This window comes from Amborella trichopoda, chromosome 9 (assembly GCF_054954075.1).
Source record: "Amborella trichopoda isolate Santa Cruz 75 chromosome 9, AtrichopodaSantaCruz75HAP2 v2.0, whole genome shotgun sequence".
NCBI classification, from domain to species: Eukaryota; Viridiplantae; Streptophyta; class Magnoliopsida; order Amborellales; family Amborellaceae; genus Amborella; species Amborella trichopoda.
This window is the reverse complement of record NC_142344.1, coordinates 1,557,128-1,575,475: the sequence shown is the minus strand read 5'-3', so window position 1 is coordinate 1,575,475 and position 18,348 is coordinate 1,557,128. Positions and strand designations below refer to the sequence as shown.

Below are 18,348 nucleotides of genomic sequence, written 5' to 3'. Positions count from 1 at the left end.
ATTTTTGGACCATCGATTTTCAAGATTTTCAAGTGTTCATAGATCTTTCGATCTAAATTATTTTGAAGCTTTAAACTTTATTTTGAGTTTCATAATCTTAGTGTTTATTGTATAGAGAGAGAAGAAGGAAGAGAAGAAAATAGGACTCGGCTCATTACAGAGAGAAAAAGGAAGAAGGAAGAAGGAAGTGATCATCGGCTTCACAAACCCTAATGGAAGAGGCACTGATTGATTTTTAGAGAGAGAAAAGGAAGATGGAATGTTGATTTGGGATAGTTTGAAGAGGGTTTTTCTATAAGATTTGAGATGTTGATAGAGAGAAAACCCTAACTATATCGATTTGAGAAGAAGCCCGAACTGATTTTTAGAAAGCGAAAAAGAAGAGGGCCTTTCATTTTATTGGGGAAATAGCAAGCAGAGCTAAAGGATTAGGTTTGGGGAACTAATCCTATATGTACAATTGCTTGGTCTTGTAAGTTTACAATTTTATATTATATTATTTATCTTTGTTATCACATAATCAAAAACAAATTATTAATTACTTGGTCCTGTAGTCACACTCTCTGCTTCTAATTCATCAGTAAAAGACTATGTCTTGAGCTCTAATTTGTGCCATAGATAGTATTTTCATAAAAACAGTTGTCACAAATAATCACATAAATCTGCACGTATATGATTTTCTTTACATAATAATTTACCTTACAAAATGATTTGCAATAAACAGTATTTCATTTACACAATGATGTTCCATAATAACAACTGAAATCTGCAACTATTTGTTTAAGTTTTTTTTAAAAAAAAGAAAAAAAAAATTCATACCTTCAATTTGCAACTGTAGTTGGGGATAAAATTTTATATTTTATGTTTTTTTTTAAATAATAAATTTTTTTCAAAGGCATAAAAGTAGCAATGGCTACAATACACAAGACAGGGAAAAAAAAATTTTCTTTCAAAAAACAAATTATAGGTAAAAAAAGATAGGATTTTTTCGCCTGATTTAAATCATATTATGAAAAAATGTGTTTTAAACGTTTTTATGAAAACTACGCGATTTTTTGCTGACCTTTTTAAAAAGGCGTCGTTTAAAATTGTTTACATAAAAAAGTATTTTTTGAAAAAAAATCACCAATTAAACAGTTATTTGCTGGTCAATAAACGGCTATTTGCTGACTAGGGCCAATAGAGGGCATTGTATTTACTATTTAGTAGCAATTCTCTTGTTCTCATAAGATGGGCAAAAGCTGTTTGTGTTCAAACCCTGCCCTTCACTATTCAATTCATAATAAACCTAATTTAAAATGAAAAAGTATGTAATAAGTGCTGCCCTTCACCATCTACTATTCGAATCATTTACTTTCGATACAAGATGGTCACAATTTATCTTGTCCATTATTAAACATGTAAATTAGATGGTTGCATTTATTCCATTGATCAAGTTGAAACTTCAAAAGAAGTTCTCTCAAATTTTGTGGCATATCCAAGCTATTAGATTTTATATTTAATGGTTGCAAGTAATCGTGACCTCCTTATATGAAAGGTAAATAATCTATTTATTCTATTGATTAGGCTCAAACTTCAAAAGAAATTTTTTTAAAATTTGTAACACACACAAGCTATTAAATTTCATGTCAGATGGTTGTATCAAATGTAAATGGTCATTGCATTTATTCTACTGACCAAGCTCAAACTTCAAAAGAAATTTTCTCAAATTTTGTGATACACCCAAGCTATTAGAACTCATGTCGGATGGTTGTAAGTAATTGTGACCTCTTTGTATCGAGGTCAATAGTCCGATAGTTGTAAGTAATTGTGACCTCCTTATATAAAAGGTAAATGATCTATACAATCCTACTTTAAATCTTACAAAATGTAAGACTAAGTGGACATAAAGCATTATGCAAAAACTCAAAAATTATGAACCCATTGAAAACATAAGTAACAAATGGCTCATGCCATTTTCATGAATACCCAACGACATAAAATTTCAATGGATGGGCATTTATACTAATTATATTGCAACTGAAGGAAAGAAAACAAAGCATTGATTTCTGTTAGCTCAATTCATTAGAACGTCGTGCTAATAATACAAAGGTTGTCTTATAATGGATTTTTTAGAATGGCTTAGGCATTGGAGGTAGTATTGTCGAGCTATATGATGAGGTCTCCGACTTCATTTTCACCACTAAAAGATAGGGGACCAAATCTCTATTAACTCACCACATTTTACTTACCCAAAAAAAGCTAAGTACTCCACCCATAAAGATCAAATCACCAATTCGAATAAGGGCCACTTGCTTACCACTTTTTACTTACCCAAAAATAAGGGGGTACTCCACCCATAAAGATCAAATCACGGATTCCATATAATATGCTCCCTTGGCCTTGTAAGAAAATAATGTCTAGGTCACCAATTCACACAACTAGAGAAGAAAATATATTTTCATTGCCATTATAAAGTTTTTGCATCAAAACAACATCTCCGAACAAAATTTAGAGGTGCCCCTCGCTTCTACAGTGTGAGGCTTAAACCTCGCCCCTTCAAGTGACCTTATTGTCGAATTGATTTATTTCTGCAGGTATTCCGGACCGTCCAATCTCCAATCACGCGCATTTGGAGATTACTCCTTGCACCTGAGAACGGAACTTACTCCCAGTGTTTTTGTATGGGCAATTACCCTTTCTGCGGAGGTTTCCATGGTGAAATCTAGGGTTTAAGAGCGGATCACTTACGAAGCTTTCCGGTACTCAACCATGGCGTCTCTGTTACTGAAATCCTTTAACAAATTCCAGCAGGTATTAATCTGTTTACTCCTAATCCATTTTAGCTCACCACTTTTCTTTTAGCTGGTTTTGAGTTACCATTCTCATTTTTATGGGTATAAGAACTTCAGTTATGAACTATGAGTCTCCATTGATCTTACACTCAAAATCCAGGGTTTAAGCTTTACTATGAAAATTTATTTCCGTTTTTCTTTTTTAATTGTTGGTAAATGTTCTTTTTTTTTTTTAATTGTAATTGTTGTTACTTGGGGTTTTGGTTACAGAAATATTAGATTTGGTTGATTTTGTCTGTTATTTTTGTAGGAATCTTATGAAAATGATGTTACTTTTGTAGGTTGCTTATTAGAATATCTATCTTATTAGAAATATATTTGTTGAATTTTCCCAAAATGCCTTCTTTAGATCATTAAGACATGTCTGTTAATATTTTTCATTTTTTTTTGTTTTATTTTCCTTTTCTTTTGGTTATGTTTATGAAGGAGAAAATTAATAAATTTCGAGAAATTTCCTATAAATTTTTATGTTCATTGTTGTAGCTAAATGAAAGAAATTAAGGGACAAAGGATTTTATTGATTTTGGTTCATTTGTATAAAATGTAGCATGTTTTTTTTTTCCTTTCTTTTTCAGGGAGGATGTTCATGAATGAGAAAATTAATGAATTTAGGAGAAATCGTAGAGAAAATTTTATGTTGGTTGTGGCCTATCAAGTTAAATGAAAGAAATGAGGGGATAAAGGACTCTATTGGTTGTAGTTTATGTGTATAGAATGTAACATGGTCTGGAAGTTCTCATTAGTTATATGAATTTTCTATTTCTTGTTCCAGTTTGTAAAGGTTCTCTCTAAGAATTCAATGTTTGAAAAAGACCCTAGACAACTCCAGTTTGAAGCTGATATGAATCGCTTGTTTCTATATACAAGGTTAGTTATGTTGTTCTTACTAAACTATTGCCCATTGATCATGTTCTTGTAATAAATGATATGCTTTTCTCTATTGGTTAAATTGGCAGCATTCCGAAAGGGTACTCACGTTTTTGGAAGTAACTGTGTTCATTTGATGTGTATAATGGAACCTAAACCTTGAAAGAGTCAAATTAACCCCTTCTACCAATGACAATGACCAGAGCATCACTACTAGTCTAGCTTGTAATATTCTTAGATTTAAACTGTGCCTAAAAGGTTGGGGTTAGGCTTCAAACCACTAGGGGCCTGACCTGGTGTTCCCTGAGTTTGACTCAGGGAGTCCAAGTCAGACAACGAAATTTTTTATGTGAATTGAAATGGAGATTCAGAAGATTCCCGGTTTTTCTGACCTGGAATCACCTGGCTCCTGACCTGGGCTGCCTTGGGTGTGTCCCTAGAGGGCTGGGTGAATTTTTTAAACATGATATAACATGTGAAAATTTGAATAATAGCCCATACTCATGATATAACATGTGAAAATTTGAATCAACACAACAAAGTGAAACTAAACTAAATAATTTCTGAAAAAAAATTCTGCGATGGATTCATGAATAAAAAAATATGAATTGTGAAAAGGGGGATAGAGGGTGACCTTTTTTATTCAATTCCCTCTGTTTTCATCTATTGTCTATTATCTTTTCCAGCTATAATATATTGGGGAAGAATGCAGATGCGAAGGACGCTGAGGAGATCATTGAAATTGCAAGCAAGGCATCAGTTGGTGATCAGCAAAAGCAAGTCCAAGAAAATGTTCATGCCCAAATCAAATCATTTTGTGCATCAATGGATGAAATTCTTCTACCCGAGTTGAACAATTTTACTAATGTGAACGATTCCACTGCAAAACAACGGCTGTCTCCTAGTCGTCCAAGTGGTCTCAGTTTTGCCCTAGGCAGAACATCCCCACCTGCTAAAGTACCTGGTGAGTTGACCTACAATAATCTCTCTCTTTCAATGGTTGTGGTTGTACTACTGGTCTTTATTCAAAATATTATTAGAAATTGTTGTCGGATTGAGCATTACGCCTTGTTTCACTTAATCAATGCTATCAAGAGCTAGAAGCAGTGGCTTTACCAGTGCTATAAAAACTAGAAGTGGTCAATAGATCTAAAGACTAAAAAAAGGTCAATGGAGTAGGAGTCACAGGTCTGCTCCTTCAGCATAATGAAAGCTTATTTTCAAATAATAATTAGTCTCTTTCACTACACTGGTGGGGATTTGTTTGGGAAACCGACCTGTTGTACTAATTTCTATAAAATTTTACAATAGGTAAGGAGCAAGTTTGCAATAGTATTTAATCTTGAAAATTTAGCTTACATTGGAAGTAGTGAGAAAAGATATGGGGACTTATGGCCTCAATGAGGGAGGGCATGACCCTTAATAGGCCAAAATGGAGGACCGGGATTTGTGTAGCTGACCCCAATTAGTTGGTAAAAGGCTCTGATGATGAAATTTGGCGATGGTAACCTAAGGAATTTGGAGTGGAAATATATGAAGCTATTTCAAATGATATGTGAAAGGGACATGCAATAGAAAGTTTAGATATCTGATGAGATTATAATAGCGTATGAATGGTAGATTACCTTGAAGAAACAATCAGGACACTAGTTGTTTATACAAACCTAATTTATTTCCATTTATACATTGCTAGGGCATCCCAAATAGTTGGATGCTATTCTAGATAGGATATGAGGGGGACATGTACCTTGAAAAAACAATGAGAGAAGTCTGTTGATTATATGTCCTGATTCTTGAAGGCTTTGCAGGCATCATATTAAGAACATGGACTTTGGTATGGTCTAGATGATGACTCTATAATATCTTTTCCTTTATGCATGCTAAAAACCATAGTTGCAACTTGCAAAAGCATTAAGTCCACCCTGCTTGTGCCCTTTGGCGATTTCTTTGCTGTTCCTTAACCACTACATGATAGGGTAACAATTCAAAGGATTCTTGAAAGTCTTTTAAGGATCTAAGCATTGAGTGACTGAGTAAATTCTTCTTGACTGTGGTAACAGAAAGACATTCGGTACTGTGATCTTCTCCTATAAGTAGGACTCACTTTTATGATAGTTTGGCATATTAACCATTTTAGCATGCTCTGTAAGGTACATCTGTTGGAAACTTCCTCAAAGATGGCATCTTTGGCCAAAGAACAGGTATAAATTACTGTATGGGAATTCTGGCTTCCGGCTCCATGTATTCTGTTCCCCCCAATCCGTCCCCATCTATTGAATCACCCAACATAACACAGGGCATGGAATTGAGGGCTAAAAGTAAGGACAGAACATTACCCAACATATGGCATTCAATTGAGAGCTAAAATAACCTCCCAAAATTTCTGAAAGAAAAACATAATCTGAAAATACGATACACTGATGTTCATTATACAGGGAGGAACTTACGCTTGTTGCTTATTTGCATGTAATTTGCCATTTCTTCTTGTTTTCGACCTCTTCTTTAACTTCAAAAAAGATAAGCTTCTCACTCCTCAAAAGGAGAGTCTCACTCATTTTTTCTCCCAGCACAGTTGTTCCGACAACCCTCTGGCTACAGATACAGGAAGTCTCAGAACTCCTCAAGGAAAAGATCGGTTACACTCTCGAACTAAAACCCTCAGAAATTCACCACGAAGAAGCAGGAACTGGCGTTTTTATTAAGGGTGAGGCAGAGGTTGGTTCAGTTGTGGCCTTTTACCCAGGCATCATATATTCCCCCGATTTTTACCGTTATATCCCTGGATACCCTCGAATTGATGCAAATAATCCATACCTAATCTCACGCTATGATGGTACAGTCATTGATGCCCAACCATGGGGCCCAGGTGGCGAGGCTCGGGAATTTTGGGATGGTTTTGCCTCTGCCAGAATTGGACAGAACGCACCAGAATCCAGTGGAAATTCTGACCGGTTTTGGAGGATTCTAAGCAAGCCATTGGAGTTTGGTGGCCAGAAATTTGGTGAGGTTTTAGAGAAGCGAAATCCACTAGCTAGAGGTCACTATGTGAATCACCCAGCTAAGGATTTCGAGCCTAATGTGATGGTTTGCCCTTATGATTTTCCATTTGGGGAAAATGGTATGAGAGTTTATATACCAAACTTGGTTTTTGGTGGCGAAGAGGGAGAGAATAAGAGAAATATGAGGAGATATGGATCTTTTTGGCTAAGGATGGGGAAGGCAGAGGATGCTGAGGCAGGGGTTTTATTGTTTAAAACACTGGTTTTGGTGTCCACAAGGAGGATTTCTGATGGGGAAGAGGTGCTTTTGAATTATAGGTTGAGTAATGCGAAAAGGAGGCCGGCTTGGTATCAACCAGTTGATGAAGAGGAGGACAAGAGGAGATGGGGGTAGCAAAAGCTGCTAAAATTTTCTTATCCTTTCCTCCTGGGAGATTATCAGAACAGTGCCTAGACCTACATAATTAGGCCGTTGATGGAAAAAATGAGGTGGGAGATTGGAGTTGTCAAGAAAGTTAGTTTATGATGGCAATGGGCCTTGGGTTGTTGCATTTCGGCAATTTTCTGATGGGTTTTAAGTGACTGTTGTATTTTTAGTTAACATGGTTGAGTTGGTGGGAGGCTCTATTTGTAGTTGATTTATTTGTTTAGTGATCTTAGATTATAGCGGTGAGAATCAACCCTTAAAAGGGGAGATGGGTGAGCAATAAGAGAAACTGGTATTTTCTTTTGCAGCTCTTTTCTCTCTTGGTTGCTTATGTTGTACTCTCTCTCTCTCTCTCTCTCTCTCTCTCTCTCTCTCTCTCTCTCTCTCATTTTTAAGCCCTCTGGACCTAGCCTTGGCTTGCTTCTGCCTATGAAGAAGTATGAGACCGGGTGCTGCTCCTCTCCTCCCGACCAGGTACTTCTCTTTGTTCTCTCTCACAATAGTTAATCTAACATTTTTTGCTGTGGTTATTGATTCGATTTGTCTCCTAGTTGCGTATACTAGTAGTGGAAACTGAGCTCATAGCCATGTTCAATCCTACCATGTAATATTGCTCATTTTTTTGTTTCAATTAGAAGGCTTTTATAATTGTTGGCTGTGTGAAAGAATGGATGAAGCGGACAATGCCTATCACAAACAAAGGATAATCGTCCTACATAAGAGAGAGAGAGAGGGGGGGAGGGGGGAAGGGGGGGGGGGGGGGGAAGGCGGGGGTGGTGGTTTGGGGCGGTGTAGGGTGGTGGTTGGCTAGGTAAAAGGGGCCGTTGGTAGCTGCTTATTGGCCAAGAAATATTTGAGAAGCATGCGAGCATTCCTCGGTTTAAAGGTGGGAACCTGGTGGCCGGCCCCCCTCACAGTTACGAACATTAGTCCATCGTATATCACTGTCCACCCACCTACCTGAAATTTTATCCAAAATGACAAGACAGAAAATTATATATTAGCATTTAGAAAATGAATTTTGTAGCTGAATACCGATGTTTTTTTTCCTCCCCGCAGAGAACTAGCGTTTAGCATTTGTTTTAGATCGAGAGAGACTACTTTGTGGATTATCAGGTGTTTTAGTTTGTCCTGATGCCTAGAGAGAGGCAGAGACAAAACTCTTTGTTTATTTTCCATGGGAAAGTCCAAGATATCATGCTTTAAGAATGTGTTTTCTTATACCTGTTTATCACTGTACCATGGAGCCCAATCAACTGTAATGTTTAGCCCCAGCTTTCTCAGTGTATACCTTGTTGATGTTACTGGGATTCTTCCATCTGTATCTCCACTGTAAAAACCAAAATGCATCCAGGGATGCACCTGTTACAATGACTCAATAATCCATCTTGGATATGGATTTTGGATCCAAAATCTTATAAATGTATCATTAGACGCCATGATCATGAATATGAAAAAAAAAAGAGAAGTTGAGGCTTGAAAATGGTTTATTGTCTTTTTCAGTGAGTTCGTTTTCTTAGTTCTGTGCTGTTTCTGCTCCAAATATATGAGTCTAAGGCCGACTAGGATCTAGACTGATTTGGGATGTGTTTTAGTTCTTAAATCCCTTGAAAAATAGAATGATACATGAGTCGGCTAGCTCACCAAATACTTTCAAGTACTGCAAGAGAGACATTTTTCCAGAGCAGAGTGTACAATAAGAATGTGTATTTTTCTACAAAAATGTCAGATAAACCCCTAATCATCAGGCATGAAATCCAGCAGCTGGGGTGTGCACAATTGACATCGCCTGGTGTCTAAGAAAATTTTCCTTGGTCTTTTTCCCAGAATATGACATCTCAGCTGTCCGGTTTTTCATCTGATAGCTAACTTGCCTGCGAACTTAATGTACGAAAGGGGACAATCTCTATGCATTCCTTTTTATCCTATTATAGTTTATATTCCTTTTTATCCTATTATAGTTTACTATGATAGAGATCCCTTTTATCCTATTATAGTTTACCATGAAGATTTTACCTGTAAACCCAAACACGAAGACCACTATTGATGAGCTTCCGAATGGTTGGGAGCATAGAATGTGGTGCATCAGTCCACGTCCCATTGAATTGCTCACTGCTCAATCCCATGTCATTATGACAATTTAGAGAGAGATAATTGTTTTGCAATTGCAGTAAGCAAGACCTACCAGTGCTCAATTGAAAGGTTAAAATTAGGTCATTTTCATACATTGTAAAACAGCATGGTTTAATTTGATGTACCTGCAAGTACGCCATGGATATGGAATTTTAGTCTTATTTGCATGAAGAGCTTCCTGAACATCTTGCCTGTTAAAATATGCCTCTGCATAATTGGACATGCAAGGGTCGTATCCTGCAGGCATTTTATGCCAAGCCAGCTGCCGGAAGAAAAAAAAAAAAAACAAAGGATGAAGAAGAAGAAGAATATATGAAATCACGATTAGCGAATGGGGATTAAATGGCAAGAAGTGGAGATAATGGAACATAAATGTGTATATATAAACAAAGAAGGAGAAAATTATCAAAATATACCTAATATATTGATTATTTTATATTCTGACCCTTTTCAACTATCCCAACTAACTTACGAATATGTGTATTTTAATGGGTATTTTGAACTTAAATCAAAAGTAGTCAATATAGTTCATCTCTTAGATGCATATTGATAAATGTCTCGTAAAGAGCCAAGCATGCGAGTAATTTAGAAAATCTGCCCAATTTAGAGATTTATACTTGGGGATAGAGAAAAAATTTGGTGAAATTGAAAATTAATATTCAAGGGAATGAAAAAGATAGTGAGTTTATAGCCAAATGAAAGATCAATCAAAGACCACCTGTTGACACATGCCTACAACCTAACGGTCTGTTTGGATGGCACACCGAGTCTAGAGGAAGGGAGTTACATAGAAATATGTAGAAAACAATTTTAAAAAACTTTTCCTTTTGTTTTTGTTTGGGGTGTTTTGATGGGGAATTATGAATAGTACAGCAATTCAAACTGCACTGTTTTCCACTCCTAAATGTTTCAGCATTTATTCAATAATAGCACATAACATTCGTAAAAAACGAAAGCCTCCCTATTAGAGTTTTAGCCCCTATTTGTATCATTCAAAGGTAATTGATATTTATCGATCATCACTCCAGCCTTATCCCACCTATTTGCATATTAGTACAATTCTTATCACAGGAAAACAATTTTTTTTTCTCCAGCTATTTCCAGTTGGGCCCCTTTTTCGGGGCATTTTTGACACACGTGGGTTGAGAACTTCAAATAGGGTTTGCAGGGAAACATATTGCTAGGGTTGAGGATGGGTTAGGTTCTGATCCACTGGTATCTGGATTCGAATCCAAAAATATATATGGGATCCGATCTGATTGGATTTAGAATATTCAGATTTAGATCCAAATTTGAAAAGTTTGTGGGATTCAGATCTGGATCCAGGATCTAATCCAAAATATTATTTTATATCTATAAAATAATATATAGTAAACAATATTATGTAACATATATGTATATATAAATAATATACCATATATTAATAATTAGGTCGGATCCAGATTGGATCCACTTGTACATGGAACCAATTCGAAACACTACTCAAATCCGTATCCGACCCGTCTGATCCAAATCTCGGACCCATACCTGCATCCGGATAGGATCCAAAATTCAGGTTTTGGATCCAAACCGCGTAAATTATCAGCCCTACGTATTGTGGAAATTTTTTGCAAATGAGCTGGGTCATGAAATGATACAATTATTGTTTAATGGTCCACACAAGCAGGTTCTTAACATTTTTGAAGAGCAAAGGATATACACTTTGAGAACTTCCAATGGAACAATCAAGAAGCAATCTAATGGAAGTAGTGGAGTCCATACATACTATGAAATCCAAAAGACTAAAAAGTAATGGTGACAATCAAAATACAAAATACCCCTGGTTGGAGCTTGTTCGTTCCAGTCTGCTCATTCGAAGTCCATCGAGCAGTCGAAACTAATAGTTTCAGACCTTTGTAAGAAATCAAATTTTGAAACTATTAGTTTTGGACTGATACGGCTCTTTACAATGAGCTTTAGTTTTGGACCGCTTTGATTTCCTAAAATAAAAAGGTCCAAAATAAATAGCTTCGGATCACTTTGATTTGTTACAATGAGTGGTGCAAAACTATTAAATCCAAATGGCTTTCGTTCCATACAATGAACCGCTTTGATTCTTTACAATGAGATGCTTGAAACCATTAGTTCTACACCACTTTGATTCCTTGCAATGAGTAGTTCAAAATTTTGAACCGTTTATTCCAAAAAAAAAAAAAAAGCATCAGCAAAGAATATAACATATAGGGAATATTTTTTAAGGGATTGTAGTACGAGAAATTTGTTTTTGAACTTTTAATCTAGTAAGTGACACTGTTATAACATTCCAATTTAAAATTTGAGGGACTCTCTTTTGTATACTTTGCCATTTATCCCAAGTTGTAAGAGATACTAGCACACTTTTCTGCCAAAACAAAATGCAAAGAGTTAATGCTTTTAGAAAACCTCTTGACATGCATAGATTCAAATTTTAGAAAAGAAGAAGGATAGAGAAATCTCACAAATTGGGAGAAGAATTTGGGTGCTACCCCCTCCAATTTAGGCAATTGCCTAGTTGTTGAATTTCCTTCGATGCAATGTGGGGTATACAAACTGTACATATCGATGATATTATACACATTGTAGTATTCCTCCATGCCCTCGATGCATTCTTGTATGTGGTCTGTTTGATTGGCTTCACTAAAATTGCAGTTAGTCTTAATATCGTCGTATAATTTATCTGATATCACGGCATGATCCCACGCGTAATCGATCATTCCCTTCTGATCAGTTTCATCATCCATGAGGGCGTTGCCTATCTGCGCGCGTGCATGCACACGCACAAAGAGAGCGGTGGTAGAGTTGCAATTAGCTTTGAAAGGTAATAGAGATTAGGTGGCCAGGGAAGTGGGTGTCACAACATGATATCTTGAGTTTCAATTCTACAACACGTAGATGATCTTTAAAAGGTAATAGAGATTAAGTGATCAGGGGAGTGTATGTTACAATATGATGTCTTGAGTTTCAATTCTACAACATGCAAGTAACCCTTTCTCACTGATCTACCAAAAAAATAAACATCAATATATTTTCTTGCCAAAAAAAAAATAAGGCCAAAAACCTTGGAATCTCTCGTGTCACCCGGTTTTCTAATTTTTTTTCAAAATTTTAATAGGAACCCTGGCGCATTATGATTTTTGAAAAACTGATTGGAAAATATCAAATAATTTGTGGATAAATAACGAGAGTTCGTATTACTTTTCACTTCAAAATTTTAAGTAATTCATAATGTGGTATGTAGTGCTCATTTCTTCACAATAGGGATGATGGGGCTCATGAGGCATTTCAAAATGTCTTGAGGGCTTTTGCTAATTTTCCCGGTGTAGGGAATGAAGGGCATCTTGGTAATTTAAAATAAGAAAGAAAATTACCATAAAACCCTTAAGGTTAATAATATTCTCCTTCTTGGCCATCTTGTTGTGGTCAAAGATGTATTCAGCAAGCTGTGGGGCGTAGTGTCCTGGAAAGCAGCAACCATTACTCTTATTCTTTTATGGACAAATATCATTTAAGGGGGTTAAAATTCGTTATAAAGTAATTATGGGGTTAAAGATCTCAATTATCATTAGAGTTTTTATTTTTTAATTTTCATTTTAATCTGATAATTTTTTAAAAATAGATTAAGCAACATCCAAATTGCCCTTGTTTAAGGTCTGGTGCTTTATACAAGGGGGCTGATTAAGTTGACTTATCCTATACAAGACAAAGGTACTTCCCTAATTTGGTTGGACCTCTTTGGAGGTTCAAATCAATGATTTGGGTATTTTTTAAAATATTTTTTGAAAAAGTTTCTTAGTGAAATAAATATTAATAAACAAATCTGATAAATTGATTGAGATGCTTTGATCCCCTGAGGATATTTTTGTCCACTTGAATGATTTTCTGTTGTTTTTTCACAAAATGGATAAATATATCATTTTTGCCATAGTGGTTTACAAAGGTGGAAACCAGAAAAATAAAATAAAATTACCAGGACCAAAGTTTTTTTTTTTTTTTTTTCAAATAAATTATCCACCCATTTAAACTAGCAATTGAGAACCAAAAAGGATTTTGTATACCTGCATAACTTTCCCCAGTTATGTAAAAATCGTGGGATTTGTATTGGGGGAACCTCCGGAACCATTGGATCAGAAACTCGTAGGAATCTTGTGCTGCAATAAATAAAAAATATATAATATCTATATGTTAGCATAGAGTCTTCTCTTTTGTCCTTTAATCTCTCTCTAAAAAAGCAACTCTCAAGCTCAAGATCTTATTATTCTTTTCCATTTGAACAAGTACTTTATCCTCCATTTTCTTGTATGCGGATGATAAATTTGTTTGGGGAAGCTTTATGAGATCTTCCCATTTTTTATATCTAATGGCTACAAATAATTGTTACCTTCTTGTATAAAAGATAAATAGTATCGTAGTGTACAATCCCATAATAATTTTCCTTCTAAATCATGCTTTCTTGGATTTTTAAGGTGAATACTAATAATTTTCCTACTAAAATCTACTTTCATTGTTGGATTTGAATGTTAATTTGCCCAGGGAGTATATATAATCTACTACTGTGAGCGAACAAAATCTTTTGGCAGCGCACAGTACATTCATGTGTGAAATTGTGTGCTTGAATTTCATACTTATTGGTTGACGGTAAAATAGTTGAGATAAGTCTCGGATGATGATGATGAATTTATTACCTACTACTTTATCTCCCATGGTTTGAATATCTGATGATGTGTTAGTATACGAAAACCCAACACCCACAGGTGATTCCAAGAGCAACAAATTGGCTTCTGCATTAAGAGAAAAAGAAAAAGACAGGGGATCAGAAATAGGGAAAAAAAAAAAAGAATTAAGAGAGAGAAAGAGAAGAGCAATGATTTCATGCAACAGTTGCATCGCACTATAATACAACAACACTTCTAGACAATCATGCTTCTGTTATTTGTGTGATCCAAAATTTGGCATACACACTCTCATCATCTCAATTATCAATCCCAAAAAAAAAAGTTCAATTTGAACTCTAGATATGATCAAAATGAGTCCTTCCACAAACGAATCAAGACCATTCATTTGGTGAATTTCAAGACCTTAGTTTTTATAAACTCAAATCATTTTTTCCTTTTTTAACATTGTTCATCTAATGATAAAGTCATCCAAAAAGATTGGAAATGAAAAAATCCTTCTAAGACCTAGATTTAAGCCTCTCACGAAAATAAAATGAACAGCCTATGTTAATTGGGCTAAAAATATACTTTATGAGTGGTGTTTTCAATTTTTTTTTTTTTTTTTTGTTATTGTTCATTAAAATGAAAACAGTGTATATTTCAAAATTTGGATAAAAAAAACTAGCCAGTTTTTTAAAGCTCTTACATTATATTATGATGCAACCGTTGCATGAAATCATTGCTCGAAAGAGAATGAGGAACATTAAAGAGAGAGAAATAGTTTAATTATAGGGGAGATAATGAGTTGCCTTTATTCCAAGCATGGTGATTAAATGTGAGCTCTGGCTTCCCTTTTTGTACTAGAAAAGGACCTAGCTCTTGTGCTTCTCCAAACCCTATTGAGGAACATCCAGGCCCTTGAAAACAAAAATAAACAGCGATGATGATTGTGGATGCATGATCATATATTTGGACGTTTGTCAGCAAAACTATTTAGAAAGAAACAATTCAAGGCTTGTTAACGTTTTTCTATTACACTTCAAAAGAGAGAGAAACATGCAGTTCCCGTTAATCTATTGCAATTAGGGCATTAAACCTCAAAATCCACTAAAAATTGGGTCCTTCTTCTTGTGTGTGAGAGAGTGTAAGAGAGAGATTAGTGAGCAATTAGTGCATTACACTTCAAGATTACCATTGAGCAATTAGTGTATTTGACTTCAAAATCACACCAAAAGGATAGGTCCAGAGAGAGAGCAGAAGAGCCTAAAATGAAGGTGTAGAGAGAGAGAGAGAGAGAGAGAGAACCTGAAATGAAGGTGCAGAGAGAGAGAGTCAAGGCCAACACAGGCCAAAAAATACACAGTCAAAGCTTCCGCCGCACGTGCCAGGTAATATTGCTGAAGTAATTTTAAAAATAACATATATCCTTCCTTAAAACAAGGCCAGCATTCCATGCAACCTCACGTGCACATCCATGCTTGCATTTACGTGTTGACTTCATGCACGTAACTTAATTTTAAAAGAAGAAATTTAAATTAATAAATTAGGAACTAATTATTTTTAAGGCTATGCCCAAATAAAAAAAGTTACTTTAAGTATATTTCAATGCATTAAAGCTCGACATTCAAGGTCAAAAGACTTTAAGTTAGAGCAAAAATATCTAATCTCCCGTTAAGTAAATTATCTAGTATTAAAAAGAATTAATTAAAAAAATTTGAATGTTAATGAGAAATGAATTTCACTCAAAGTCCTTTTGACTATAGTCAATTTAAGGTGCTTTAAGAGTTTAAATAATAATAGAAAATTAATCTCGGAAAACCACAAATATTCCTGAAATATTCCCAGATCTGAATATCAGGAAAGAGAATCGAAGCAAACAGGAAAATTGAAGAATATTATGCTTTTAAAACAAGTAAACAACAGCTGTAAAAATTGACCAAACTGAGAGTGAGATTTCTTTTTATTCAAGTAGAGAGAGAGAGGGATTTCTTTTCATTCAGAGAGAGAGACAGAAAGGGATTTATTTTCATTTAGAGAGAGAGATATTTCTTTTCATTTAGAGAGAGAGAGAGAGAGTTATTTATGTCCTCGTGTTCTTCTTTCAGTGAAGATGAGAGGAAAAAAGTCAGATCTCACATTAAACAAATCGAAGTAATAAATTTTTAGTATAACCTTAAATAACTAATATATTTACTAATGCATAGAGATTGAAGAATGTTTACCATGGATAGGAATTCAGAGACCTTCATGCTCTCTTTGAGATAGCTATTTTGATATTACATGCAAGTGAAGCCTCAACGGTCTAGATTACATGTAGTCAGAATGAACGGTCTATATTTCGTAACATATATAATGGTTAAGAGAAATCAAAGCCATCCATTTGTTTGACTCATTTAAACTCATCATGTGATGAGTTAAATTTTCATTAACTTAAATAAAACAGAGTTTGTTTCCATACGGTCTTCAATCTTTTCACCAAGGATTTGGACAAATCTTCACATTGATTAGTTTGATCGACAGTCTAGATTTCACATTGATTAGTTTGAATACAGTACAGTTCTGAAGCACAGCATTAGCAACGATGAATCTGAACCATCAATTTGTGGCAACAATCGAATCGAAAACTTAAAGTTACTATTTGCTATGAGAGATTAGTATATGACTAATCTGAACATCTGATGGCTAAGGTGCTGCCAAGGGACTGTAAGAATCTTAATTGCACTGTTGCAATACTTTCCTTAAATCTATATATCCACGAAAGATCAAATAAATCAAACAAACAGTCTAAATCCCGATTCTGATAAAGCTGAACCCTCTAATTTATGAAATCTATAATTGTTAAGCTACATTTTATAGCTGAAAAAATAGCTTAATTTCCTAATAATAATAGATAATTAAGGATAAGAACATACAAGTTCTCTCTTGAAATCTTGAAAATGGCCTAAATTCCTGAATACTAATTGGATAATTACTCATAAGAACTTAAATGCAGCTGTTTGAACTTCCACAAAAAAGTCTGCATAAAATTGTTCATAAGAACTTTTTAGTGAATAATTATTCATAACAATTGGGTTACCTCCATTAAGCCACAGCACTAATGGCTTCATTTCCGGCTTCTTTTCCGCCTCGAAAAACCAATAAAAGAGAGATTTTCCATGAAATTGATCTATATTTATATAGCCAGCATAATGCAAGAAATTAACTGGTGGTTGGCCTGGAAGTTTTATTACACGATCAGCCTCTTGCTCATCTTTTGGAGAAGCAAAAGTGGTGGAAAAAATGGCCAAAAAAATGCAGACAAAACAAAGAGTAGAAGCAAAAGAAGACGAAGAAGCCATGGCCAATATTTTGGGGTTAAAGAGAAGGTTATGGGCTTTATATACAGTTTTTTGGCTTGTGCTTTTCTGTTAGATATCTTGGATATCAAAGTCACAGCTATGTAACTTTTGGAACACTTCTTTGAATGGAGTGCGTTATGACAGAAATAACCTTGGATTTTGTGGATGATATGGGAACGCCCTCGATTAATTTTAGTGTATGGTTTTTCTGGTTTTAATTTTTGTATTTTAGAACCTCGAGTTGGATGGACTCATCGAGGTCCGGGTATGGACCCTAACCCGAGACCCTATGGGTCAGACACGAAGGTCCATCCTAGACTTGCCCAAGTGGGGTGAGGGCCTGCATCATAATCCAAACCCGAGTATATACATTCATGATATAATACAAAAAAGTGTTGTTTGCATAAGGTTCCAACCTTAAACGTGCACCTCCATACTTTATCATGAGATGCAATATGAGTATTGAAAATTCTTAAGATGGTTCGAGAATTTATTTTTATATGTAATTACAAAATTTTAAATTAAAAAAATAGCTCAAATAAAGTACAACCATAATGTATGAAAATTTTGGAAATGAACAGTCCAGATAATGTGTTGCAAGATAAACTATTTTTAGATCTTTTTTTCTCTTTTTTTCTGCATATCATACATCTTCATAACGAGATGATCAATTATATATGGGAAAAGCTTATATGGAGCCGAGGCTCTAAACAATCAAATTTGAACTTACCTCAAAACTTTCACTAGAAGGAGTTGTTTTAATGCCCAAATATCCTCAAATTGATCATCTCGACATCAAGATGCATGAACATGAGAAAAAAAATGGATTTCAAATCTTGGAAATAGTGTATTTTATAATGCGTTTTTGGACCGTCAATTTTCAAGATTTTCAAGTTTTTGTTGATCTACATTATTTTTGAAGCTTTAGATTATTTTATAAATAAAGATAAAAATATTTTGAAGGTTATCACAAAGATTTCCAAAACCGTATTTTTCGACACTATTTAAAAGTAGGCTCTAATTTGTTTGGTTAGAGCCTAGGCTCTATACAAATCACACTCATTATATATTTCTCCAACA

General features: G+C 34.9%; 2 protein-coding genes across 5 annotated transcripts; one reads left to right on the top strand and one right to left on the bottom strand.

The window, feature by feature from the left end:
* The first annotated feature begins 2,694 nt into the window (after positions 1-2,694).
* Positions 2,695-7,434, top strand: LOC18437584 (uncharacterized). Of its 3 annotated transcripts, none has more exons than XM_088846920.1 (4): positions 2,695-2,793; positions 3,607-3,701; positions 4,414-4,665; positions 6,274-7,434. In XM_088846920.1, the coding sequence occupies exons 3-4, from the start codon at positions 4,527-4,529 to the stop codon at positions 7,092-7,094; spliced, it is 960 nt and encodes a 319-aa protein (XP_088703046.1). In that variant the 5' UTR covers positions 2,695-2,793; positions 3,607-3,701; positions 4,414-4,526; the 3' UTR covers positions 7,095-7,434. The 3 variants fall into 3 exon arrangements, with proteins under 3 accessions (XP_088703046.1, XP_006847850.2, XP_088703047.1); XM_006847787.4 differs by having other exon boundaries at positions 4,388-4,665; XM_088846921.1 differs by having other exon boundaries at positions 4,388-4,665; positions 6,269-7,434.
* Positions 7,435-7,797: 363 nt separating this feature from the next.
* Positions 7,798-17,259, bottom strand: LOC18437583 (serine carboxypeptidase-like 34). Of its 2 annotated transcripts, XM_088846923.1 has the most exons (10): positions 17,007-17,259; positions 14,740-14,847; positions 13,961-14,056; positions 13,334-13,426; positions 12,647-12,735; positions 11,738-12,034; positions 9,386-9,522; positions 9,144-9,239; positions 8,352-8,457; positions 7,798-8,087 (listed from the first exon to the last, which is right to left on the bottom strand). In XM_088846923.1, exons 1-10 carry the CDS (start codon positions 17,035-17,037, stop codon positions 7,935-7,937), a joined length of 1,206 nt encoding a protein of 401 aa, XP_088703049.1. In that variant the 5' UTR covers positions 17,038-17,259; the 3' UTR covers positions 7,798-7,934. The 2 variants fall into 2 exon arrangements, with proteins under 2 accessions (XP_088703049.1, XP_088703048.1); XM_088846922.1 differs by lacking the exons at positions 9,144-9,239; positions 14,740-14,847; positions 17,007-17,259 and having other exon boundaries at positions 13,961-14,210.
* Positions 17,260-18,348: the final 1,089 nt, after the last annotated feature.